The sequence below is a fragment of the Curcuma longa genome, chromosome 17 (assembly GCF_044706935.1).
Source record: "Curcuma longa cultivar G26 ecotype Majalengka, Jawa Barat chromosome 17, ITB_CL_G26_1.1, whole genome shotgun sequence".
NCBI lineage: Eukaryota > Viridiplantae > Streptophyta > Magnoliopsida > Zingiberales > Zingiberaceae > Curcuma > Curcuma longa.
The window spans coordinates 501,088-527,927 of NC_133877.1; the positions used below are offsets into that span (position 1 = coordinate 501,088).

At 36.7% G+C, this 26,840-nt stretch overlaps 3 protein-coding genes and 1 pseudogene across 5 annotated transcripts in view; 1 reads left to right on the forward strand and 3 right to left on the reverse strand.

Annotated features, from left to right (window-relative positions):
• LOC141811893 (auxin-responsive protein IAA17-like) overlaps positions 1-13,949 on the reverse strand; it is a 40,773-nt gene extending 26,824 nt beyond the window's left edge. The window contains exon 1 of the mRNA XM_074699968.1: positions 13,448-13,949. Within this exon, the coding sequence (XP_074556069.1) occupies positions 13,448-13,878 (431 nt within the window). The 5' untranslated portion in view covers positions 13,879-13,949. The remainder of the gene's footprint in view (positions 1-13,447) is intronic.
• On the forward strand, positions 1,513-7,387 carry LOC141811770 (putative plastidic glucose transporter 2). 3 transcript variants are annotated; one of them, XM_074699819.1, is made up of 14 exons: positions 1,513-1,817; positions 1,896-2,007; positions 2,127-2,194; positions 2,274-2,406; positions 2,543-2,642; positions 2,737-2,849; positions 2,959-3,052; positions 3,569-3,722; positions 3,833-3,976; positions 4,050-4,123; positions 4,204-4,292; positions 5,502-5,616; positions 6,309-6,493; positions 6,744-7,387. In XM_074699819.1, the coding sequence occupies exons 1-13, from the start codon at positions 1,736-1,738 to the stop codon at positions 6,489-6,491; spliced, it is 1,461 nt and encodes a 486-aa protein (XP_074555920.1). In that variant the 5' UTR covers positions 1,513-1,735; the 3' UTR covers positions 6,492-6,493; positions 6,744-7,387. The 3 variants fall into 3 exon arrangements, with proteins under 3 accessions (XP_074555920.1, XP_074555921.1, XP_074555919.1); XM_074699820.1 differs by having other exon boundaries at positions 6,805-7,387; XM_074699818.1 differs by having other exon boundaries at positions 1,514-1,817; positions 6,799-7,385.
• LOC141811894 (auxin-responsive protein IAA8-like) lies at positions 8,884-10,455 on the reverse strand. The gene is made up of 4 exons (XM_074699969.1): positions 10,232-10,455; positions 9,732-9,855; positions 9,433-9,494; positions 8,884-9,209 (listed from the first exon to the last, which is right to left on the reverse strand). The coding sequence occupies exons 1-4, from the start codon at positions 10,410-10,412 to the stop codon at positions 9,172-9,174; spliced, it is 405 nt and encodes a 134-aa protein (XP_074556070.1). The 5' UTR covers positions 10,413-10,455; the 3' UTR covers positions 8,884-9,171.
• A 7,140-nt stretch (positions 13,950-21,089) lies between the features above and the next one.
• Positions 21,090-22,238, reverse strand: LOC141811433 (uncharacterized; annotated as a pseudogene).
• Between the last annotated feature and the right edge of the window lie 4,602 nt (positions 22,239-26,840).

Genomic DNA, 26,840 nt, shown 5'->3' on the forward strand with positions numbered 1-26,840 from the left:
TTAATTTTTAGAGCTTGATAAATTATGATTTCAATCAATAAAAGTTTCAAAATAAAAAATTTTATACAAAATAATGCTCTCCAAGCAACTAGAGTTCCAAGACAAAAAAAGAATAATTTCTCTTATTTAAAATGATAACAATACTCTAAATAATATTTAGAACATACAAAAAAAAGTCAGAATTTTTTGAATTTCCACTATAAATTCCATTGAAATACTCTTTTTCTTCTTTGTAATGAAGAAGCACCAAATTGGATGAAAGTCATCATCGAACATTGAATTTTTTTGATAACTACTCATAATATTTTCTTATCTACTCCACCAAAAGGTATAAATTTCGTCATGTCAAAATATAAAAAAAAGTATTTTGATATACAAGGAAAAATACACAATGAGAAAAGTTAAAGACTGCTAAAAATAAGAGAATGAAACAAAAACAATAAGTAATAAACAATAAACAAAGAACAATAAAACGTAATATGGAGGGGCACTTTCGCGACGTGTGAAACTGTAGAAGCGGTTGTGGCCTGTGGACAGTTCGCGACAGAGATTCACAACCCGTGAAATGAACAGAAAAAGAATCTGATGACGAGATCCATAACTTGTCGAGATATGGTGTTTGTACTTAACAGAATGAATAAAAAAGATCGACGATTAGGGTTCAAAAATTAATTGACCATTCAATTTTTTTTGGATGGACAGATGGATAAAGAATTACAGAATTGGCTGCTTAATTTTTTTTTGAATCCTATCAAAAAATATTTTTAATATTCTTTGAGAGATAATAATTAAAAATTAAGAATATAAAATTTAATAAAAAAATTAGATCCCTATCAATGAACCTTGAACTTGTTCAACCTTGATTGCCTTGGCCAGGCCAGCCCTGCTTATCCGACAATATTAGCTACTTATTAAATAAGTAAAATAAAATTACTGCCGACAATTAACAGAATAATAAATATAATTTTAAAATGATTCGAACAGACAAATTGTTGGGTATCGGTCACATTCTGCCCTGCCGCTGGGCAGGCGAAACGTGTGGCCGGTCCACCGCTTGTGAAAGCACCGCTTCAACGGACCTCATGCCCCTACGACATTAATTGTAGCAGCGGGTCAAGCTGAAATCGTGCTCACAGATCCCGCCACAATGACTGGACCAGGCGACACGAAACATCATTCTCACTACTTTTTTCCCACTTCTGTTACTTTCCACGCGTCCGCCGCCACGACGCCGCAGCGACTCACTGACGTCATCGCTTCGACGTGCATCCATCAATGCGTAGTCGGTGGCAGGTAGGCGGTGTGACGCTGTCGCCGCTGCGTTACGTTATCACTCCGCGTACCGGACGATATAACACTGATCGTAGCAGATTTTGCGGTGTGACAGGATAACGGCATGCGTGTGTTATTTTCGGAATTTATAACGGTTGGTGAAATCCTCCGCGCGGTGTCGGTTCTAGGCAAGTAGGCAACATCGCATTTGTCTCGATCTCGATTGTAGGTTTTAAGCGATTCTCGATCCCAGATTAAAAAATTACACGGAGATATAAACTTAATCTAAAAGTTCTGCCTCTCTCCAGAATCGTCCCCGTGATGGTTTCGATCTAGATTACTGAGTTTGTTGTCGTCCTCATTTTCTTGGATGTGGTTTCGTTTGGCCGGGTGAAGTGCGAAGTTGCGTTTGGTTGCATCTGAGGATCAGTGGAGATTTCGAAGAGATCCAACCTCGCTGTCTATGAGATTGAATTCGGTATACAAGCGGATGCCTTCCAGAGAGCTGGCAAGCACCCCTGATATGGACGAGGATGATATCTCAGGTAGGCCGCTTCTTTTCTTCTTCGGTTGCTCCTCTCTTTGATGCATGTTTCAATTAAGATGCTAGCTTTTGCTTTCAGAAAAATTGCTGGATCCGGCAGATCAGGACGGTGGCAATCCCTCCTGGAAGCATTCTTTGCCGCACGTTTGCGTCGCAACCATGTCATCCTTCTTGTTTGGTTACCATCTAGGGTGAGTGTTTTTTTTTTTTTTGCATGCAAGTTGCTTACTTGTATGTGTCGATCGATAGAGATTTGAAAGGTTGTGTAAATGTGTGTGTGTTTTTTTTTGTTGGATCTTTTGAATTCAAGGGTTGTGAACGAGCCGCTCGAGAGTATTTCGATGGATCTTGGGTTCTCAGGGAATACGCTAGCGGAAGGTGGTTTCCTCTCTACTTGCGATTGTGTTATTTGTGTCACTGATATTACATGACAGTATTGGTTACTGTTCTGGCTCAGGACTTGTTGTGAGCATGTGTTTGGGCGGTGCACTGATTGGATGTTTGTTTAGCGGATTGATTTCTGACGGAATTGGACGCCGCAAGGCCTTCCAGTTGAGTGCCCTTCCGATGATTATTGGGGCTTCTTTGAGGTAATATCCCGATATTGCAGAATTTTTCAGCATTTGCCATTTTATTATGAAGTCTCAAATTTGTGGTACTTGTTGTTCTCTCCCCAACCCTGTGTTATTGCATGAATTATTTGAGTTTCTTGACATACTTTCGCAGTGCATCAGCAACTAGACTAGCGGGAATGCTTCTTGGAAGATTTCTTGTTGGAACAGGGATGGGTCTAGGACCCCCTGTAGCCTCCCTCTACATCACTGAGGTAGAAACATGAGTGTTTCGGATTATCTGCTTGCTGAAAACCTTCATTTATGTTATTTTTTTCCTGATTAACCCTAAACTGCTTATCTGGTCAGGTTTCTCCTTCATATGTGAGAGGTACTTATGGGAGTTTTATTCAGATTGCAACATGCCTGGGATTGATAGCATCACTCTTTATTGGAATTCCAGCCAAGGAATATGTAGGATGGTAACTATTTATTCAAGACATCACATTGGCTTCTCCCTCTTTAAGCACTCTTGGTCGCGCTTTTTGAACCTATGCAAAGATAAGTCACTTATGGAACTTATGGCTGCAGGTGGCGAGTGTGTTTTGGTGTATCTACTATTCCTGCTGCTTTACTTGCTCTCTGTATGCAATTCTGTGCTGAAAGCCCTCATTGGCTCTATAAGGTCATCTATTTTTTGAACTCTTTTATGACTAGTTTACTATTTTACCAATATTTTTTTTGTCTTTACTTTTTTTCTACATAACTTTTTATGCTTTACAAGGATCTCTTTGGAAAGTGTTGCCAATTTAACGTCACAAATTATTTGGCTGACAAATTAATACTGTTGAATTTCAGTTAAATTTCATCTCACATAAATCAGTTTAGGCCCTCTATTAATTCTGTTTTAGCTTAGTGAGTATAAACTGTCCTAATTTGCCTTAGTGGTCTGAGGACTGAAAATATTTTACAAAATTTATTTTTACCAAAAGTGGGTTTTATTCAAATCAATGCCACTTTTCCTTTCAACACTAAATGATCGAACAGCTGCCTAGATGCCTGTTTACTATATTCACTTAATCCCATTCATAACATTATGTTATGAGAATTCTGTTTCAAATTTAGTTTTGAACTTTAAATATGACATGATTCTCATGTTGACATGTTGTAAATACACAATATGGTTGTAAATGTGCTGCAGCGTGGTAAATTTGGTGAATCCGAAGCTGAATTTGAAAGACTTCTGGGAGGACATCATGTCAAATCGGCAATGGCAGAATTGTCGCGGTTAGACAGAGGGGATGAGGGGGAGACTGTTAAGTATTCTGAACTATTCTATGGACGACATTTTAGAGGTATCCATTACATGAATCAATATCTCTCAAATCTTCAGTGCTTTATTCCCACTGCTTTAGTTTATATGTAATGTATCTTTTTTCATTGCAATTCCCTTTTTCTGCTACAGTTGTTTTTATTGGAACAATGCTATTTGCTTTACAACAGTTGTCGGGCATCAATGCTGTATTCTATTTCTCTTCTGCTGTGTTTAAAAGTGCTGGGGTGGCTTCAGATATTGCCAACATATGTGTGGGATTTGCAAACTTGTCAGGTTAGATAAGCAAGTTTGCAATCTAGTTCTCTTCTGCTCTGATGGAAGCAGACTTATATTCTTTTCATAACAGGGTCAATTGTAGCTATGCTTCTTATGGACAAACTAGGAAGGAGGGTTCTTCTTCTAGGAAGTTTCCTGGGAATGGTAAACTGGAAGTATACTTTTAATACCTTTTCATGTGTATTTAGTGGGCACATGTGTTCCATATTTATCTTCTGGTTCAGGCAGCGGCAATGGTTCTTCAGGCTGTTGCAACAAGTTTTCATCAGGAAGGTTCTTGGCATGTCAACCTTTCTGTTTGTGGAATGCTATTGTAAGTATACAGGAATATCTCCTCATTTCATTTCCTTTTTTTCAAGAAAATTTCTTAGTTAACCATTCCAAATGACTGGACTCTGGTATTGGAGCATGGATTAAAGCAGGCATGTAGGTATTTTTCAACAATTCCTCTGGGCGTGCGTGTTTTTCTTTTTAAAAAAGGGTACAGTGTTACTTCAAATCAATATAAATGATCTACATGCTTTGGCCAATAGGTAACATATATTAGAAAAGGTTAATGTGCTGACAATTGGTATGTATTGGATTGTTTTTACATGCAAAACACTATTTGATTGTTTATCCTCAACTAATGGCCAATGGATGGCTTCACATCAGGACACTCCTATTAAAACACACACACTGCACCTAACGCCATTTCAAACTAGGTCAAGGATGGCAGTGATTTCAGCTTGATTGTTGTCCGTTCTTTCATGCTTATTGTGTGGGAAGAGGCGGTTGCCAACTTACCTACATTGAAGGTTGGATTGTTACCAGGATTATCATATGTTGGCTGGGCCAGCCAAAGATATTTCAGCTTGAGTGTTTTCCATATTCTTCCATGCTTGATATAATATGTGGGCCTTCACATGAAGGGCAAAGGGCAGCCCGGTGCACGAAGCTTCTGCCAATGCAGGATTCCAGGGAAAGATCTATTATATGCAACCTTATTCTGCTTTGTAAGAAGTTGTTTCCGAGACTCGAACCTGTGATCTCCAGGTCACATGGCAGCAGCAGTAAATTTTACCGTTGTGCCAAGGCTTCCCTTCCCCGGTTGAATTTTCTATTAGGATGATAACTTGTTGGTTGATTGCCAGAGACATTAGACCATATGTAAAAGGGATATATACATACATAGGTACATATGTATCTATCTATTTTATGTAATTCAAACGCAAATGTTTTTCTTATGTTATCCACAACTGTATATATTTTTTTTCTTGGATTTTTTTAACTACGAAGGCTGTCTTAATACTTAAATGAAGCTGAAATTTGGCTTATTTTGTGATATGAATTTACTTAGATGTGAGATTCAACTTATTGTATAATCTGAATTTACTTGTTCTCACAGCTTGATTCTGCATGTAGTAATTGATTCCTGAACTAACACTAAGCTCCCTTATTAATTAAGTCGAACCTTTTTACAAGTTAGTTCTTCACATTGAGGGTTATGGAGAATCTTATTTCAGATTTGTGACTTGTGTAGATTTGTTCTGACATTTGCGCTGGGAGCTGGGCCAGTTCCTGGTCTCCTTCTACCTGAAATTTTTCCCAGCAGGATTCGTGCAAAAGCTATGGCGCTGTGCATGTCTGTTCACTGGGTAAATTATCTGTAAATTTCACTTTTTTCACGTAACACTGAAACAATGCTTTTGTCAAGACAGTTTCATACAAGACATTTTTTCTATTACTCAAATCAAATTGGTTGATCAGAACTGTTAAATGTAATCTTCATTTGCTACTTAAGTCCCCGGGGCAATGGTGCAACGGTAGGACATTCGGATTGTGACCCAGGGATCCGCGGTTCGATCCCCAGCTACGGCGTATTTGCAAGAATTTTCTTTCAAATGGAGAACGCAATCAAAAGATGCTAGGCATCTGGATTGGCCGCCGTATGCGCTTCCCGATTTGGGACCAGACCGGCCATCCTCAGGGATTGAGTCCATGAGACTGACTAGGATTTATCATTTTTTTTTCATTTGCTACTTAACAAGAATCATAACTATTCATTGTCATAATGTCATGTTAGTTCGAACTATTTGGAGCCTAGCTACATAGATCTTATCTTCCTAATATTGATAGTTAAATTGATTTAATCATTTTGATTGGCCACTGTGCAGTCAAAATAGAAACTGAGGTAATAAATAGCTTTTGTTTCATTGTCCTGAATGAGCTTACTAATATTTTGGGGATCAAGAAAAATGGATTGCTTTAACTGAATTATCTTTTGGAGTAGCTACGTTTGTGATTTATTTTTGCCTCTAATGTTGACTCGTTGGTTTTGGAATTTCAGGTTGTAAACTTCTTTGTTGGTCTGTTCTTTTTGCGGTTGCTAGAGCAGTTAGGAGCCAAAATTTTGTACTCGATATTTGCATCATTTTGTTTGATGGCAGCACTCTTTGTGGCAAAGAATGTAGTCGAAACCAAAGGAAAGAGTCTCCAGGAAATTGAAATCTCACTCCTCTCACCTGTTTAAAGGTACGCTCTTCCCGTAACTGTTCACGTATTACAGTTTTCTATAGGGTATACTACATACTTTACATTCGATACTGTGGTTCTCTATTTCATGATTTGCGGTTTCTATACCATATATTATAGTATTAAAATCTTTTCATGTACAATGATTTTTGAAACCATATACTGTGGTTTTTTAAACCATGTACTACGGATTTAATTGTTCTAGTGATTTTGACACCTTTGAGTATTGATTGCTGCCACCCTGTCGTAGTAATTTTACACAGGAACTTTCATCCTATTTACTGAATCAAGACCATCCTCTATAGGCACAGATGAGTTGCTGCCTCCTATTTTAATCTTCCATGGTGGTTGCCCAGGCTTTAGCATTGGTAGATACATGGAAGGCTCCATCATTATACCCGCAGCTGTTTGGCTTCATAGTGGTATAGCATAGCCACAAGAGAAATTTTATTGTGATGAGTTTCTAGTATAAAAGACAATTTATATTCTATTTGTAGTGACTGCCTCGATGCCACTTTGTTTCAGGCTTTTTTTTTGCATGCAACTCATTACTTATGGTGCTGAGAATTAATAATAGACAACCCAATTTTGCAGCCTGTTATTGTCAGACAAGGGACAATGGCTTGTAACACACAGGCTGCTTCCGTTTGAGCCATAGTGGAGCACCTTTCTTATCTCTGTTATATATGGAAGTAATTTTGATGAAGACAAATGTGTAACCCAAGAATTTTTCCAGTTTGGTAAAGGTAGCAGCACCTAGTTCTATGCATTCTTCAAGTGGAGGATCAGGCTTGGGGTTTGTGTTAGCACCTAGTTGATCTAGTTGGCTTTGTTCCTTCTTGTATGCACTAGTTTAGCACGTACCGAGTTTAGTTCACACATAGGGTCACTATTAGCAACATTGCCGACAGACTCTACTAGCTCCAGGTTACTTTATGCGTTTGTTAGACACTATAATGAAATTTAGTCATTGTATGCACCTTTTAAGTGCAAGATCGGACTATGCGTAACTATTAGGACCACTTTATGCATGCACTTGTTAGGCGCAACATCAAAGCATGCTTTTCTGACACAACCACAAAACATGAGATCATTACTGATCGGTACTTATTAGAATTTTAACTTTAACTTGAGGATGCATTTTATCAGTCAGTCATTCCATCCATCTCAACAACATCATCACCTGAGAAGACGTTAGGTAAAATGAAAAGGGATATTGAGAGTTAAGACAAGGCATAAAACAAAAATAAAAAATAAAGATGAATTTTATTCTCTAGAATGAGACATTTAGCTAGAAACTTATCGTGCACCTAGTTAGTCAAGCTTATCAGCAATCTCACTTTTATGAGCTTTTCAATATTTTATTTTTTAGTCAGTTGGAATGAGATGGAAGGGCGTTCGTAGGAAAAACAACAATAAAATAGAATGAGATGGATGGAATTGATTATAATATCAAGTAAAATAGGATTATAGTTCATAGATCGCCTAAACCTGATTAATCTTATACAAAAATTAGCCATGAGACTATTAAGTATACCTTGGATTTGAATTTCAATAGTAATTTTATCTAACAAAATTAACGGTTTGATGGTCTTCCTTACAAGCACACTTTGAGAACAACGATGGCAGCCTCGAGAGCAGTGAACGAGAACTACTTCCCAATCCAATTTATAACTAGCTACCTTCGCCACCGATGTGTTCATTTGGAATTCACAAGCACTGTCACCATCTCCTACATCCACAGATTGCCACATCTCGCTCTATCACAAGAGAAGCTCGCATTGTAATACGTTGATAAACTTTTGGAGTATAACTGAATTGATTATGACGGAGTAGAGTTGTTAAAGTGAGTAAAGATTGAATTTTAACGAAGTCAAGACAATGTCCTCCTTCGTCGTAACCAACTGCAACTTCTCGATTTATCTCCTCACAAATGATCAGAAAATTAATCGTGTAGACCGCTGGAGTAGCGAATTCCACCTTTTACTGAACTAATACGTTGATAAAATCAAAAAGTGTATGCTAGATTGGTTAAATAGCATCTTTAGATGTCTTCCAAATCAGAGACACCATTCAGAAATTGAGCTAGTGGAGCATTATTTCAATGAGAAAGCCACAAAAAGCCTGCACGAACATCGCATGTGGGTGCCTTACAGACAGCAACATAGGTTTAAGGTGTCAATAAATGACTAGTGAAGCAATCAATCAGAGAAAAGATAACTAGCTAGTTGTAGGTCACTCCAGTCTGAATAGATACAAGAAGGACAACAACATTCGTTATTTGAACTCCATCCTCTTTGGAATGAAGTTTAGGCAATTCCATTTTTTTTCTTCCAGATCTTTGGCATCCATCAGATGGCTGATTCAGATGTCCAAATGCAACAATAGAATGAGCTTCAAATAGTAAATAATGGCTAATCAATTGCAAACAGCAATCCAAGCATTTATATTACAATTACAAGGGAGACTCACAGAAACTTAAGCATGGTCTATCAAACTTAGGTCCTGACTCAAGCATCGGAACGAAGTAACACGCCTAAATAGTCCATTCGGAACAGCAAGCCACGAAGCATAAGCTATATAAAACAATTGATGACTAAACCCTTTCAACTTCCATTCTCAAATACACTTACAGCTATCTGATTATTGTGCCCATTCTTGGCGGCATGATAATGTGTCTAGTTCAGGTTCTTGCATTTCTCCAGGGCCCTCGGGGCTACAGAAACAATCATAGTTTTGTTAGTCTTGAATGAACTCAAACTTCATTTGCGGACACATGAAACTCTAAGATTATTTTGCAAAATGAGGACGCTAGAAAATGGAATGAAGAAATGCTTCTTTAGAAATACTATTGCAAATTCATAGGTAATGTGGAACTACTACGTATCAGATCAAAAGTCTAGAAAATGAAATGTAAAGGAAAGCATTATTATACTGACCAAGTCCAATAGCATCTGAACCTTTCATGATCCTCAACCTCCTGCATGAGTTTGTGAACATCCTGAAATATTTCATTTAATTTAATTAATAGCACGATGGGGATGCATTCTCATCAGACAGCTTGTTCTGAAACATCTGAATATCTTTCATGCAGAAAAGAATGTGATTGGAAGTTTCAGAGACAACAAATAATTCATGACCAAAAGGACAAATTGCTTACATTAAGTCCAAATAAAAATATAAAGAATTAATGAAACAGAAAATACATGAACTGTGAATAAGCAAATAAGGTACTTACTCCCATGGCACATCACCAACAAGCATCCAGTCTCCATCCTTGTCTTCATAAGTAATGACATACTCAGAACCATGATTCTCAGATAACTCCTCTCTGCCTGGCATTCCATGAGAATCACACCGACCTGAAATTGAATGGAAAGAAGTAAACTCCCCCTAAAACTTGAACATTGACAGAACCAACTGAGATGGAACTAGAGAGGAATTAGAAGAATGAAACTCCATCATATCATTTGCACCATATTAGTTTTCAGCGAACTGAATTTGATGATAGTAATATATGACTGACTAGATTCCTACTAGAATACACTCCTGAATAAAGGATGCCAAGGAAAAAAGAGGGGAGAAAATTTTGGATATTTGTTGTTACAAGATTAAAAAGAAAAGAAAGAAATGAGTATTGTTGCAAATAATGGCATAAAGAAACATATATCTGAACAAATAACATTCTTGGTTATTTTCTATTTCATTTAAAAATAATAAGGAACAATTAAATCTCACCAATTGTGAAGCCGCTGAACATTTTCTCAAGTGCTGATGAAAGTTCCTTATAGTTTTTGTATATTTTGAGATCAACTTTCCTGAGATAAGGGGCTCCATCCATGCTAACCTTCAAATAAAGACACCCTAGTCCTTGCATCCCATCAGCATCATCTTTAATCTTAGATGGATTTGTAAACATAGTATTCTTCCGATAACTACGGATAGGTGGCCATCCAACCACCTGTGCTCTGCCATATGCAAGTTCGTTACATGGTCAACTTCTTTCAGCATAATAGAAACAAACAAAAAATCCCATATACATAATCAATTATATACATCTGTATGTACATGATCAATTAACTAGAAGATAATTTGGCAGTAGGTCTATGGAAAAACTATGCATCTCATATCTGTTCCAAAGTGTTATGGTTTCAATTGAACATAATACCAAAATAGAACATACAAAGAAAGAAAGATAAAAATAGCCCATGGTGCACCGACAAACTTAAGAAAAGGATTTCAGTATCAAGATACTTAAGATATTCATTCTCCAGAAACTCAGAAGTAGACAAAACTTGAATACATATGTTAACGTCCAAGGGAAAATCTTAGTCTCTCAAAAGCATACATAAATTTTACATAAATTAGTTGATTAAATTTCTGAAGAAAGGGAAAGAAAAAGAAAAAAGAGAAACCACATGAATTAATGTTATTTTCATGTTGATTGTATCTGCCCAGCATAGCCAAAGAAAACAGCAGCGCATAGTAGCATCCTTGCTTATTAATGTCATTTCATGGAAGAGACATTTTGAACCATTTAGAAATTAAATTTATGGGACTCAACAATAGAAAGTATATTGATTTTCAAAGCAATATTGTATGGGTGTCATACTGTCATTTGTGTCAACACATGGTACAAATCAACATCAATTTGATGTGACAACTAAATTTCTTTGTTAAATTTGCAATTTATACATTCATCTTAATAAAATTTAGTGGCTTATCAATTAACTTACTATGAATTTGCTTTTTTGAAAACAAGAAGAAGAAGAATATATCCATCTATAATTTGAATTTATAATTTCCTTCAGTAAGGGTATATAATTGATCTTGGCTAAGCTACATACATATTACATATATATACATATAGTGAATTCAATTTGTAATTGCTGCCAATAAACTCATGTTTACTTTTGAAACCATAGCAAAGATGTGGCATCTTCATTTTCCTCAAATTTCACTTTAGATAAGTATTAGAAATCTTGTTCTCTGCGAAGTTCCAACTTTAAAGGAATCAAATTTCAACTTTAAACATGAATGTTTTCAACTTTGAAACATGAATGTAGACCCAATCACAATTCGAAACCTACGGTTCGATGGTTCAGAACCAATAGTTCGATGATTCAAAAAATCTCAAAACTGTCGGTTACAGACCTACGGTTCGGTTCAAGGTTCCATACGGTTCAAGATTATTATTTATATTTTATTTTTTTTAAATATTTATAAATTTATAAATGTGGAAATTTTAAAAATTAAAAAAAGGGTGCGAACTTATTTAAATTGTATATCTATCCACTTAGGATATAAGGGAATTAAAGACACATAATTCGTTAGTTCCTTCAGTATCAAAATCTTTTACTTTGTCCTTTTATAGCCGTCAATTTGGGTTGGATCCGTCGGGTTGGGCCCGCCCCGTCAAGCAATTTACGCGGATTGGGTTGAAATTTTATCAATCCATTTAAGATGGATTCAGATGGGTTGATCCGTCTAGGCCCGCGATCTAGGTCCACGGATTGAGAAAGTTTATTTATTTATTTTAAATTTTAAAATTAAAGTAAAAAACTCAGTGGATTAGTGGGTTTGATCCGTCTAAATCACAATTCAAGCTTAAAATTTTCAACTTGATCAATTTAAATTGTAATCCAAACTTAAACTTTTTAATATTTTTAATATTTTTTTTTATTTTTTGACAGGCCCGTAGGTTGGCCCGCCTAATCCGTAACCCGCCTTAGTTTGGTTTGGGTTGGAGATTTTCCAACCCACCAAGTTGGTGGGTCGGCCCGTCCCGCCCCGCCATATAATGGGTTTTTAGTGGGTTGACCCGCCCCGCCATGGGTTGGCCCGTTTGACAGCTCTAAATCCTTTGAAAGTTACATTCCTTTTATTTTTTTTGTAACTTTCATTCAATCATCAAGTAGCGTTTGAGCTTCTAAAAAGTTGGAAGCCAAAGTAAATTGAGAAGAATATTATACTAAATCCTAAACCATCTCCGTTTTTTAATACCAATGATTTTTTTATCTAACATTAACATTATTAATTTTTAATGTGATGAGACATATATATCACATAAGTTATATACTTTGATTTATTTTGTATGTTCGATGATAATCTTCATTATATATATAATTTTATTATTAACAAATTATATCCCTTGGCAAATTTATTATTGGATATATCATATAAGTCAAATAGTCTATGTAAACTCAATATTAAATGGATAAAAAGATAGAATAAGACCAATAAGTAACACATTAAGAGAGTTAAATAAGATTAATAAATTTAATGAATTAAAGATAGAATAGTTCCACATTAGAAAATTTAAGGCAAATAGGTTGAAAAATTAGCTTCAACGGAAAGGTAGAATAGTCCACATTGAAAATTTTAAAGCAAATAAATTAATTTATATTGAACCGCACTATTAATATTATTAAAATATTATAAATATTATTAAATGAAAGGCTTTCATTGAAAAAAAAAATGTAAAACAAAATTAAACAATTAAGATTTTTTTTAAATAAATACCAGTGAACCGACGGTTATAAGGTGAGCCCGTAGAACTAGGTCAATGGGTAACTAACCCATTAACCGGTTCCGGGTTGGGTCTAGACCCATGGTTAGGTCTACATGAATGTGTAAGATTTCATTTATATTCTTCATGCTTCCCTTTACCAACCATACCTTCCAATAATTTAAATCTCTTGATTATTCTTCCCTATCCATGGGCATTGAGTTGTATCTATATCACCATGGAGGTTGCAGCCAAAATAGAATAAATCTTTGGGCAGGTGAGTTGTAGAGCACTGTGGTTGTAATAATTACTTCCTCAACAAATTTCGAATAAAAGATTGAAGCTATGCATCAAAAGTCAAAGCACATGAAGACTCATGAATATGCCGAAGTACAATCTCAACCGTTGAAGTTCTAACACACTAGGAGCTTTTTTAAATCACTTACTTAGCTGCAGGCGCAGCCGGACTATCGTTCCCGACGGAGCCACGGCCCTGCGTTGTGACCTTCCGCTCCTGCCCAGCCACTTTCACCGCCAGGTCCTGCCCCACATTCCCTTGCCCCGAAATCTGCACTGCACTGTCTGCGGCCGCGACCTCCCCCTTCTGCAAGAACAAGCCGCCGCCCTGTGCCAAGTTCACCACAGATCCGCCCCCATCGTTGGCGTCGGAGAACCCCCTCTTAGCACCGGAGACCAAACCCTTGGGGAGCAAATCCAGGGTGAGCCCGACCTTCTCCTCGCGGTGGGGCGACTCCGACCCAGGCAGCCCCAACCTGAGCTCCGTCGCCTCGAGGTTGAGATCCCCTTCCTCGACCCCGCCGGCGGAGGATTTCCGCTCCGAGAGGCCGATGTAATCATGCTCCACGGGCGGCGACATCAACCTCTGCGTAGAGGACCGGAGATCATCTGACTGGCGCCGACTCAAACGTAGTGCAACTCAACTAACAAGGAGAAGGGAAAGAGAAGAGTAAAAAAAAAGAGAGAGACATCTGCCGGTTTAGTTCGGTTCGATTTGGTTTGGTTTATTTGTTGGGTTTAGTTTACGGTTTATGAATTAGGATTAATTTATGGTTAGTTTACGATAACCTCTGTTCTGATTGGTGATGAAGGTGTTTTGTTTAGTTTAAACGAAACAAAAGGCAGGTCGTAATACTGTCGTTAAATTTAATTAAAAAAACCCTTTGTGTCGACATTGATATAGCAGAGGTAGGACGGCAACCGGGTACAGCCGGTGACGGCCGCGACGGCGACAGCGGCGAAGGCGAGGCGGCCAACCGACACCTGTCGCGGCCGTACCGCCGACATCGTCTGCGGCGGCATCTTTCCGTTTTTTCCTCCGCAATAAAAAACCGATACGAAGAAGCACACGTGCAGGCCAGGTGCGGCTGGCCTAGGCCTAGCTATAGGGCGAACGACGTGGGCCCTAGGTCTGCTGGTCCCCTGTCATGCGGGACGCAGGAAACAGGCAAGCGTATTGGTTGGTTTTGAGCGTTGACTGCTCACGTGTCTTCTTCTTCACCCGTTCATACGCAGAAAGTGTTTACTTCCCCAGAAAGACAGAAGGACGCGTGCGAGGTCGATTGGCCTTTTCCATCTATTTCTTTAATGTTGCTCGCTGCTCACTGTCGCGTGTGGGCCCACCTGTCTCCTCATCCTCGACCAAGTGGGCCCGGTCCTATTAACCATCCCACAAACTCCATCAGCACTTCGCGGCGATAGCCACAGCCACTTCGGTATAAGATAACCAAAGGACTGAAAACTTGTCCTCCACTCTCACCTTTCCTCGCTCTGCCTGCACATATGACAAACACTAGTGTTCCAATTAGATATCCTAGATGGTTAAGTTATCAATCACGGATATGTCATGTCAATCGTTGGATCTCGCCGACGAGAAGAACTTGAGGAAGAAGAAACTGAACTAGTGGATTAGTAGGATCAGGGGCGGAGCTAGGATATTGATCGAGTGTGTACAATAATATAATATATTTAATAAAGTCAAATAAAATTCAAATTTTATAATCATAAAATTATGCATGCTCTAAAATTAAACATCAACATTAACTAAATAACATATATATTGAGTGTGCTAAAAAAAAACTCATATGAAGAAATAACTATGTTTCATTATCTAATAGAATAGAACACATCAATATGATGCACAAAAATTGACATAAAAATTAAACTCCAAATGGCAAAATAAAAACTAATCTACTAAGTTTGTCGAACCGGATAAGCCTCCCTAATATAAAAAAAAAAACTATCTATTCCACCATCATCGTAAAAAGAGGCTTAGCTATGAAAATCAACTGCAAATGAATCAAAATCAAATTAGCATTTGTCATCAAAATGAAAAACAAAATATTCTCAAGAATAGAAGACTAAAAAAATAAAATATGTTGAATGAAATCAAAATTCAAAAAAAAAATAGACAATAAGAAATGATGCACAAAAACTGACATAAAAATTAAACTCTAAATGACAAAATAAAAGCTAACATGCTAAGTTTGTCCAACCGGATAAGCCTCCCTAATATCAAAAAAAGCTATCTATTCCACCATCATCATAAAAAGATGCTTAGCTATGAAACTCAACTACAAATGAATCAAAATCAAATTAGCATTTGTCATCAAAATGGGAAACAAAATATTCCCAAGAATAGAAGACTACAAAAATAAGATATGTTGAATAAAATCAAAACTCAAAAAAAATAAATGCAAAACATTATAAAATAATTACCTTATAATTGTTCTTTTCGGGTCTTCATATTTTGAAACCTTTGTATAATAATATCATTATCAACCGTTAGAAATATTTCTTTCTCCACATAGACAATAAGACTATCATTCATCCAATCATCACTCATCTGATTGCGCAACTTGTCTTTCACAATTCGCATGGTAGAAAATACTCTCTCTACCGTCGCAGTTGCAACAAGTAAAATTAATGTCAATGTCAAAAGTTTAAAAACCAATGGATACACCATACTTTTCTTTGACATAACTAACTTCTCTGAAAGATCACCAAGGCCTTTACACTACAAAAAAACAGGGATTTTGCGACGAAATTGGCGACGAAAAAATAAAAAAATTTCGTCGCTAAATGGTTTTGCGACGAATCTGGCGACAAAAAGTTTTTCGTTGCCAAAAGCCTGTCGCAACTATTGGCGACGAAAATTTTGAAATTCATCGCAAAATTAGCCACGAATTTTAAATTCGTCGCAAAATTTAGCAACGAAATAGTATTTTCGTTCCAAAAGATGGTGACAAAAAAAATTTTCGTGGCAAATTTTGCGACGAAAAACTAATTTGTTGCTAACTTTCGGGAAACCTTACGGAACTGTCGACGGTCAAATTGGCGACGAAAAATCATTTTTCGTCGCTAATTTGCAATGAAAAATGATTTTTCGTCGCTATTGGCGACGAAAAACCAATGTTCGTCGTAAATTGGCGACGAATACCGAGTTTTCATCGCCAATTTGCGACGAAACACCATTTTTCGTCGCAAATTGGCGACGAAAAATGATTTTTCGTCACCAATTTGACTCGGAGGTAGATTCGACTGACGTGAAGCTCTAGTCGAGTCGTTATACCTTCTGATTGCCATCAGTCGACTGGCCTTCAAGGTCAGTCGACTAATCTCCAGAAATGACTCGACTGGAGTTAAATCCAGTCGACTGATGAGGCGTATCAGGTGTAATAACTTAGTGTCAGTCGACTGATCTTACCACTTCAGTCGACTGGCACTAGTGAAAAATGGCTGAAATGAATTCTTGAACCGGCGGTTGGCGATGAATACCGAGTTTTCATCGCTAATTTACGATGAAACACCATTTTTCATCGCAAATTGGCGACGAAAAATTGATTTTTCGTCGCCAATTTGACTCGGAGATTAGGGTTTCTTCACAAATTTGGCGACGAACAGACTTTCGTCGCTAATTTGGCGACGAATCAGGTAGATTCGTCGCCAATTGGCGACGAATCCATGATTTCGTCGCCAAATTGGCGATGAAAAATTCCAATTCGTCGCTAATTTTATGATATAACAGTGAAGTTTCGATATTTTTGCGACGAAACCTAGATTCGTCGCAAATGTCGTCGCAAATTTAAAAAAAAATTCACAGCTTCGATTTGTTTCTCCGAAATATGAAACCTGTTTACAATACAATATCCACAACCACAACAAACACATCTACAAACATATAAATACATCCAAACACATCCACATGACATCCAAACACATCCACAAACATAAATACATCTTACTTAACATCCAAACACATCCATATAAACAACAACTCCAAGTTCTAGCTAATGTATCAAACATAACATCCATACTAATAACATACATAATAAACAACTCCGGATGTATCAAATATAACTACAAATGAAACTCTAACTCCAAATGTATCAAACTAACATAACATCCATATCCATAATAAAATACATATATAAGAAAGTATCTGAATGATCAGAAAAGAAAAGTATCACCGTCCATGGTATCAACCTCGAGTAATACTTTCTACATCACTGATTTCTTCTTCATCATAATTTCTTTTTCTACATAAGAAAATAAAAATATTAGAAAATTATTTATTACAAATACAGTATAATATGTAAAAATTTACCTCTTGGCCATCCTTGATTTCATCAACCCTGTTCAAAATAAAATAATAATATTAATTAGTAAAAAAAAGAGTTACAAATAGAAAAAAGTAAAAGCAATAAATTTACCTCTTGGTCATCCTGTTTTCAATTTAATAAATTAATAAACAAAACTATAACATATAAAATATATCATAATTAACCTCTATAACAACCATAAAATATATAAGACAATCATGGTAATTTCTTTTAACAATAACAAAATTAGACTTACAACAGATGAAACATGAATATGCGTAGGACCTTCACACCTCAAAGTAGGACCTGCACAATCAAATTTACAATATTGTTATATTATATAACAAAGATAATTAATTAAAATATACTAAAATTAATTTAAAAAAATATACACTAAGATTATTATACAAGCCTTATCTACCCGTCAATGTAAATCTAACTCGATCTAAACACTAACCTAAACACTACTAGAAAATTAGGCTTTTGAGACACAACAAAATCTGTCTTAAATTATAAATTTGCTGTCTCAAAATGTTTTTGAGACGGTAATGTAGTCGTCCCCAATACAAGCGTCTCAAAAAAATATTAAGATACTTGCACTGTCTCAAATGCGATTTAAGACGGTGAATGAGACAGTTGTTAAATTGTCTCAAAAGTATTTAAGACAGTTATTTTTTGTCTCAAATGTTATGTCTTATCCTGTGAAAATACTAGAGACGCCAAATTAAGATGGTAATATGCCGTCACAAATAAAAGTGAAGATAGTAAATTACTGTCCCTAATATTTTCATTTGTTAGATACACCATTTGTGACAAAAATTAACAAATATTTACTATACAAATTAATCTAGATCAAAATTCTTGAATTGTCATTTCAAAATAAAAGATTTCATGCCGACATTTATTCAATAATAGAAATGTGTACATATCCATCATTAATTTGATAAGAAAAAACTACTATTCCAAAGTTACATAAGAGAAAGCCTAAAAAATAACTCTTCATGATCTGCAGATAACTTCTATGATCCTTCTTCATTAGAATCCTGAACATTAAAAAAAACTCTTTTTAGAAATAGACAATTTAACAAAGCCCATTGAATTCATTGAATTAGAGGTGTGCATAAAATTTATTGTTCAGAAATAGAAGATATATATTGTTCAAAAAAATTAATAAATAAAACTTTTCAATAAGAAATTTCATCATCTAACACATATAATCCTGTTTCTTGCAATTATATATATTAACCAAAAAAATGCTTGTGAAAGCAACTACCAATGTACCTGTTGGTTACCCAATCTTTGTTCTTGTACGATTTCGCACGTATTTTTTTAAAGTACATAGATATCTGAAAACATTAAAGAGATATCATTTCATTTAAATTAATCACAATGTTGAATATTCATACAAATGTAATCCATTCATAAAGGAAACAAAAACTAATCATTCACAATGTTAAATTATTTGCTTTGCAGCAATTTGCTTACCCCCAGGCTTGTATCGAGGTGATTCACATCACATTCTTTAAGTTTACTATCTTCACCATGAAATATCATACAGTTATTTGGACAAACATCCCAATTGGGGATAACTTCTATGATTCTTCTTCATCAGAATCCTGAACATTACAAAAAAAAAACTCTTTTTAGAGATAAAGATGTTTTATAATCTATAAGAATATAAAGAATCCATTTACTCAAACATAATTGATTCAACATGAGACATATATGTAGATTAACAACAAAATCTTACATGACTAAACATATAAAATTGAGGCCCACATAGAAATAGTCAATTTAACACTTAAGACTACAGGTCCACATAGAAATAGTGTATCTAACCTTACTGTCAATTTCATCCATTAAAGGGATTTGCCTGTCAAGTTCCTGTGTGATGCAAGAAAATTAGCATTTATTCTATCCCCTAACCCCTAAATGTTAATTAACCCTAATAATAAAAATAAAAACTAACCTTCACCCTAAACATTAACCATATGACTAACCCTAAACACTAACCCCAATCACTAAATCTAACCCTAAACCTTAATCCTAATCAAGAACCCTAACTCTAACCCTAATCAATAGTTTTCTTCCTTAATTAACTCTTAATTAGTTCACTTATTCATCCTAATCATGAACTGAGTTCTTCGCCGGATGGACCACCGCTAGTCACTCCACTCCACTCCATAGATAGTGCACACAGATTCTTCTTTCATTTTCATGGGTCGGGAAACGCGGGCTGCTGGTGGGGCTATGCCCATTCTCCCTCTTCTTCCGCTTTACAACCGTAATAAGGAACCTTAGAATTCACCCTACCTGTCGATGAACAAATGGGATTTAAGAGAACCACCAGTTAGCAGATCATAAATCTTTGTATGGGTATGGAATGCCCTACTCCTGCCTGAGCTTTCCGATCCACCAATCCCCTATTTCAGGGACATCTGTGTTAGGTAGGCCCAGGGATCACTAATTAGTCGAATGAACCCATCTCTCTGGCCTATCATTTGTTGGTCGATCCGGCTGAAACAAAAGTACCAACTTTCGAAGAGTAAAGGCACGACGTGCCAATAATGGTGAAGGGATGTCCCGAACACCCTATCCCTTTTATCGCTTGGTATTCTTCTTTTCTAGCAGATTCTTTCATCTTCCAGAAAGAGAAGCAAGGGTTCCGGTCGATGACCCGGGCAAGCCATATTAAGCTTTGACTCTGCCAAGGAGCTCGCCGACCAACTCCATCAACCCTAGCATTACTGGCCGGCGAGCTCCAGCAACCCGCGTCGCGCAACGGCCCGTTGGCAACGGGCCGCAGCCACACCTTCGGCCGCCCAACGCACCCACGCTCCCCGCACCATTTCCAGCCTCCCTTAGCGAAGATTCAACAGAATAAATGCAAAGAAACGACCAAATCTTACCGTGAAACACCTTCATCGGTTGTATTCGTCGTCGTTGCAGCCGGAGGACGGATCGGAGCGGAGAACGAGGATCGGCGGAGGCAGCGTAGTGCAGAAACGAGAGAGGGAAGAAGAAAAATCGCAAAGGAAGAAGAAAGGGGATCGGGCGAAACGTTAAGTTAGGGCTTTGGCGACGAATACCGTTTTGTCGCCAAATTGGCGATGAATCGACCGATTTATCGCAATTTGGCGACGAATCAGTCGATTCGTCACCAATTTGGCGACGAATTCATGATTTGTCATCAAATTGGCGATGAATCATGAATTCGTTGACAAATCAAGTGAGTCTGGGTATTTAAGTTACGGTGGAATCATCAAATTTAGCAATGAACCTGTGATTTCGTCGCTAATTTACGATGAATAGTGAAATACTTCGTAAATTTGCGACGAATTTTGCGACAAATATAGGTCATCACAATTGTAGCAACAAAAATGGTTTTGTCGTAAATTTTGTTACAAATTGGCAACAAATTCTTTTTCCATCATAAAATTTATCCCAAATTAGCGACGAATATTATTCGTCACAAAATTTTATTGCTAAACGGATGTATTTTTGTAGTGTGAGACAATTCATTCGAAATCCCTAAGATCTGTTTCATCAAGTGTAAATTGAATACAAAATCGAATGAAAGTATTGACTCCAATAAATTATATGCCTCGGTTTTTTTATCAGGGGAACTGGAATCATCATCTGAAATCATTTCAAGCACATCACTAACAGCAGAGAACATAGAAATCAAACTGATAAAAGAATTGTAATGTGGCCCCCAACGTGTATCCCCAGCACGTTGAAGGGTAGTTTCTTGATTAAGTCCCTGACTACTTGAAATTTCACCCCTATCCAATACATCAATAATAAAATCTGAATGTTTCTCCTTAAGAAGATCAGAACGTTTGCAGGATGATCCAACAACATTGACCACATCACCAACAATACGAAAAAAATTAAAAATTGGAAGATTTTTCTTGGCCACAGCAATAAGAGCTAGTTGAAGTTGATGAGCAAAACAATGTATGTAAAATGCACATGGGTTCTCATTTAAAATGAGTGCTTTTAGATCATTGAATTTACCTTGCATATTACTTGCTCCATCATAACCCTGTCATCTCAACTTAGATATGCTCAAATTATATCTAGAGAATATCTTATCAATAGCAGCTTTAAGTGAAAGTGTTGTAGTACTAGTAACATGTTCAATTCTGATAAAACGCTCATTTACATGCCCACTATTATCCACATAGCACAAAACAACTAACATTTGCTCCTTTGTTGACACATCATGAGATTCATCAACTAAAATAGAGAATAATGAATCACCAAGATCTCTAATAATAACATTAATTGTTTCAGTTGCACAAGCACTTACTATATCTTTCTGAATATCAGGTGATATTAAGTTGTAATTTTTAGGAGCATTTTTCAATATCACATCATTAATTTCTTTGTTATGAGCACCTAAAAACTCCAGTTGAATAAAAAAGTTACCCGGATTAAGAGAACCTTTATTCTCATCATGACCCCGAAATGAATTCCCTTGTCGCAATAAAACTCTAATACAATCAATTGAAGCATTAAGACGAATACGATAATCATTCCACATTTGCTTTGATTGTTTGTGCAAAATTGATTGAATATGTGCATCTTGATTCATCAAAGCTTCACAATCCATTCGAGCTTTATGATGTTCACTATCACGTTGGCCAACATGAATGTTTAATCTATCTTTACTCTTCCAATTTGTGAATCCTTCACTAACAAAAGTCTCCCCTCCTGCTTGTTTTCCTTTAGTTGTTTTGAAGAGATAGCAATATAAATAATATGCGACATCTTTTTCTATACTATATTCCAATCAATCACCAAATTCCTTAAATCAAGAAGGATTGAACCGTCTATATTGACTTACTCCAAATTTTTATTTTGGGAATTCATAACATGAAGGTTGGCATGGACCTTTTTGCAAATATATCCTTCAAACTTGATCCCTAATGTTAGCATTATAAGAATAAATTAGAATCTTTAATCCAGGATCTGTCGGTAATTATGAAAAATCAAATTCAACTGTGACATCTCCAATATTTTGTTCTTCTAATTCTAGAACTTTCCTTTTGAAAAATCTATGCATTATTGACATAATATTTTCCTAAGATCAATAAATAAATAAATAAACAACAATTCACACTTAAATAAATAATAAATTAACAATTAGGAAAATATGGTAACATTAAAGTCTTGAAGAATAGGAAAAGATGAAGAAATAGTGGGTTACCTACTTACCTTGGCTTGTTGAGTTTTGTGGTCTTGTGGAGTGCGGCGGCAGACACAGTCGGCAGTCGGGACAACCCACAGGCGGCAGCAGTGGAGGAAGAAGAAGTCGAAGAGGAAGCAGAAAAGTAGCCAGAATATTTCGGGCCAGACGAGGTCGCCGCCACGTCCGTCGTCTCGGAGCTCGGACAGCAGGGACCACAGGATAGGGAACTTTCGGGCAGCGCCGAGGGCGTGGACTAGAGCAATGTGGGCGGAAGGAGAGTGGCGAAAGCCAGGGAGCGCGGAGGACCAGAGGAAGAAGCGGTGGACGGAGGAGGGGAGGTGGCGGCAACGCCTGAGGAAGAGGACCTCTTTCGCCGTTCCGCCTTCGGGAGTGAGGAGAACGCAAAAGGACGGAGCATCAATTAGGGCAAAAAAATATAATATTAATATTAATATATTTTTTTTAGTTGGGGCCTAGTGTGGGCATTTGGCCACACTGGGCCTATATAAGCTCCGCCTCTGAGTAGGGTGTCGAGAATTCCCGGTGGGGTGAGGTCACTCCAACGCTCAAGTCAATTCAGAAAAGTAGCAAGAGGGAAAGAGAAATAGTGCTTGAAGAATAGGACATTTTTCTCAGAGAGAGCTTTCCATACTTGTGTCGGAGTTTATATACTCACTGAAAGAGATGTCTGTGAGGAGGCGCGAGGTGGTTGTGAGGACAAATTCTGTACACCCTTAACAAGGGAGCAGACAAGATAGCTTCTAGAGGACAAGATCTGTAAACCTAACAACCGTCCTATAACTCAGGTATACGGATCATTCTTGTCTTTTAGCTGACGATAGAAACTCGAGAGGATAGAAGTCTGGCAACCTAGTAACCGTCTCCCTCTTGTGGCAGAGCCCACACGCTTGAGGGTCCTGTTGCTAGGTGTCACTAGGTTGCCTTTAGATAGGGGGTACCAGAGAAGGACGGCGTCGGAGTGGCATAAAGTGATCAGGTTTATCGAGGCAGAGTCGATCGAGGTTGGGAGAGAGACTGAGCAGCCGAGCCACTTAGCGCCAAAAGCAATGGCGGGCAGTTGAGATCGAGACTGAGCGTACGAATGAATGAGTTAAATAGTTGGGTCTGAATTCGAGCGGTCGAGATAACCGAGTGCCTAGTAGCTGGGTGGCCGAGATAGCCGAGTGCCAAGTGGCTGGGTGGCCTAGACAGCCGAGTACTGAGTGGCTTGGTGACCGAGACAGTCGAGTGCCGAGTGGTGGCCGAGACAACCAAGTACCGAGTGGCTTGGTGGCTGAGACAGCTGAGTGTTGAGTGGTCGAATGAGATTGCAATTGAATCAGTCATATGAGGTTTGACCGTTGACCCATTGGCTTTTCAGGCGAGACTAATTATTGACTCCTGTTTTGCCACGTCAGGCCTCTAAAGACCCGCCGTATCAACCGGCAAATGCAAGATTTGAATGGGCAACTACTCCCGCGGTGGACCACCCTAACCAGCGACCTTAGGTGGAACGGCAGCTCAATGTAGGTGGTTTGTGGAGCAAAGTTATTGCACGTCCACTTCGACTTGCCTCTCCTTGTTTCCTCACTCATAATGCACCACATTCCATAGTTTTCAGATTTTTTATGTTTCCTTAATCTTACGTGAAGCTTCGTCACTGCTTTTTGAAGATGAAGCAGCATTCAGGTCTTAGTTGTTGCTCGAAGAGGTGGGTTTACAGAGCAAGCAAGCGACATAGTGGCCTCAGTTGACAGTTTCATGGTGGATAAAATGGTGCAAGGTCCTTCAATTTTGTTTGGATAGTGAGGCCACACTGAGTGTGCATGGCTAGCTACGATAGTCCTCCGCCCTTCAGAGTGGCTTCTTGATTTCTGAAAAAGAAAACACTTCAATGGGCTCTCCACCACAATGGCACCACTCAGATACAAGAATTCCACCAATGAACAAAGAAAGATGGCATAAGTTAAGCATAGGAGACTTCAGATACTGCTAGCTGTTTCTAAGATGGCCTTAATGTCAGAGGAGGCCCAAGCTACAAACATGAGAACTATCATAAGCAAATGTCGGAGGAGGCCCAAGATCTTAATTCTAATATTATTTGATTTAATTTATTTATTTAGAAGAAATAAAATATAATCAATTATATATTTACTATATTATCCTTAATTCAATTTATTTTTTAAATAAATTAAATTAAATTAATAATATTAATATTAATAATATGATATTAAATTGATAATATATAAATTTATTTATAATTTTTTAAATTTAAAATATATTTATATATTTTTAATTAAAAATGTATTAAAATAATTATTTTAATAAAATAATTTATTAAATTAATAAATATAATTTATTAATTTTATTTTTTTAAAATTTAAAATAAATTTATATATATATTAATAAAATAATTCATTAAAATAATTATTTTAATAAAATAATTCATTAAAATAATTATTTTATTAAAATAATTTATTAAATTAATAAATATAATTAGTTAATTTTTATTTTTAAAATTTAAATTAAATTTATATATATTAATAAAATAATTTATTAAAATAATTATTTTAATAAAACAATTCATTAAATTAATAAATATAATTCATTAATTTTATTTTTAAAATTAAAAATAAATTTATATATTTTAATAAAATAATTCATTAAATTAATTGATATAATTCATTAATTTTATTTTTTTTTAAATTTAAAATAAATTATCTTTTTTAAATTTATAAGTATTAAATTAAAATTTATTGAGTTAATTAACTTGGTTTCAAGTATGTTTCATAGTACATTTCAATTAACTCAGTTTTAAAATCGGAGGATAATCATAGAAAAATTTTTTGTTAACTTTTGAAATCATAGAAAACCTTAAGCTGTCAAGATAATTATATTTTCGGACTATAACTCATTTGTTGATGCGGCGATAATGCTGCATTACTTGGGAATCGATCATAACATAAACTAAACAAAGTTATCATTAATCATTTTTGATAGATCATAACTCTCAATCAAACGTCCCCTAAGTGTAATTGTGGGAGCGTTCACTATTTAACTCCTCTAACTTCTCTAGTTATCTCTCCAACCGATCCTAATAGAGATCGTAGAGCTCGAGGAGCTCTTGTGCATAAGAACTGAAGGCCTAAATCGAGTGTTAGGGTTTGAGCCTCCGGGACATAGCTGAGTTGATTACGACGGAGCAGACTTACAGAAGAGGACAAAGGTTTGAATCTCGGCGAAGCCGAGCAATACCCTCTTCTGTCGTGATCAACTGCAGTTTCTCAATTTACCTCCTCACAGATGATCATAGGGTCGACTGTGTGGGGTCGCTAGGGTGGCGGATTCCACCTTTTTTAAAAAAAAAAAGAGTGTTAGGGTTTGAAGTCATAAAGTTGTGGATTTGAGAGTTTGGCTTGGATTGATTTGGCGCACTAGAGCTTATGGAGGAGCTTAGTGGGCTTGGGATATTAGAGGTTCAAATTGAGATGTTATTGTGGCAGTAGAGCTCAAGGAGTTTTGTGGACTCAAGAAGCCAAAGACCTAAAGGTATGATAGCTATTGCATTGAATGATTGTAATCTATGTTTTTTTTAAAGCACATAACCAAGTCAATAGGTCGTTGACCTGATTTAACGTGCTCAACTAGGAGGGGTCTCAAAAATGAATCCGATTTGTCAACCCAATCTGAGTCAATACTAAAAAATATCATATTACGATTGGAGATTTTAAAATTAAGGTCAGATCTGATTGGGCTTAAAATCTGATCAAAAAAAAGGTTGGGTTGGATTGGAATGGAGAATTCTCGACGTGAAAACACAGAGACAAAGGAATGATCTTTGAATAGGAAAAAGAATGGATCTGCAGGGCCTCAAATGAATTGACTTATTTGAAAAAAAACCTTGTTCTTTGGAAAATCTATCTGGTGTCTGATACTGCATGATTCCCCTCTGTAAGAACTTCTCCTCATGCTTTTGAAGCTCATCCTCTTCACGATAAATGCTCCGCTTGCCTCGAAATGATC

Excerpts from the sequence above, each read along its gene's own strand:
- LOC141811894 (XM_074699969.1), bottom strand. The coding sequence starts at position 10,412 with ATGTTTACAAATCCATCTAAGATTAAAGATGATGCTGATGGGATGCAA. Across the intron at positions 9,495-9,731 it reads GTTGGTGATGTGCCATGGGA|GATGTTCACAAACTCATGCA; the intron begins GTAAGTACCTTA and ends GAAATATTTCAG. Across the intron at positions 9,210-9,432 it reads TTCAGATGCTATTGGACTTG|CCCCGAGGGCCCTGGAGAAA; the intron begins GTCAGTATAATA and ends TTGTTTCTGTAG.
- LOC141811770 (XM_074699819.1), top strand. The coding sequence starts at position 1,736 with ATGAGATTGAATTCGGTATACAAGCGGATGCCTTCCAGAGAGCTGGCA. Across the intron at positions 2,407-2,542 it reads ATTATTGGGGCTTCTTTGAG|TGCATCAGCAACTAGACTAG; the intron begins GTAATATCCCGA and ends ATACTTTCGCAG. Across the intron at positions 3,977-4,049 it reads GGGATTTGCAAACTTGTCAG|GGTCAATTGTAGCTATGCTT; the intron begins GTTAGATAAGCA and ends TTTTCATAACAG.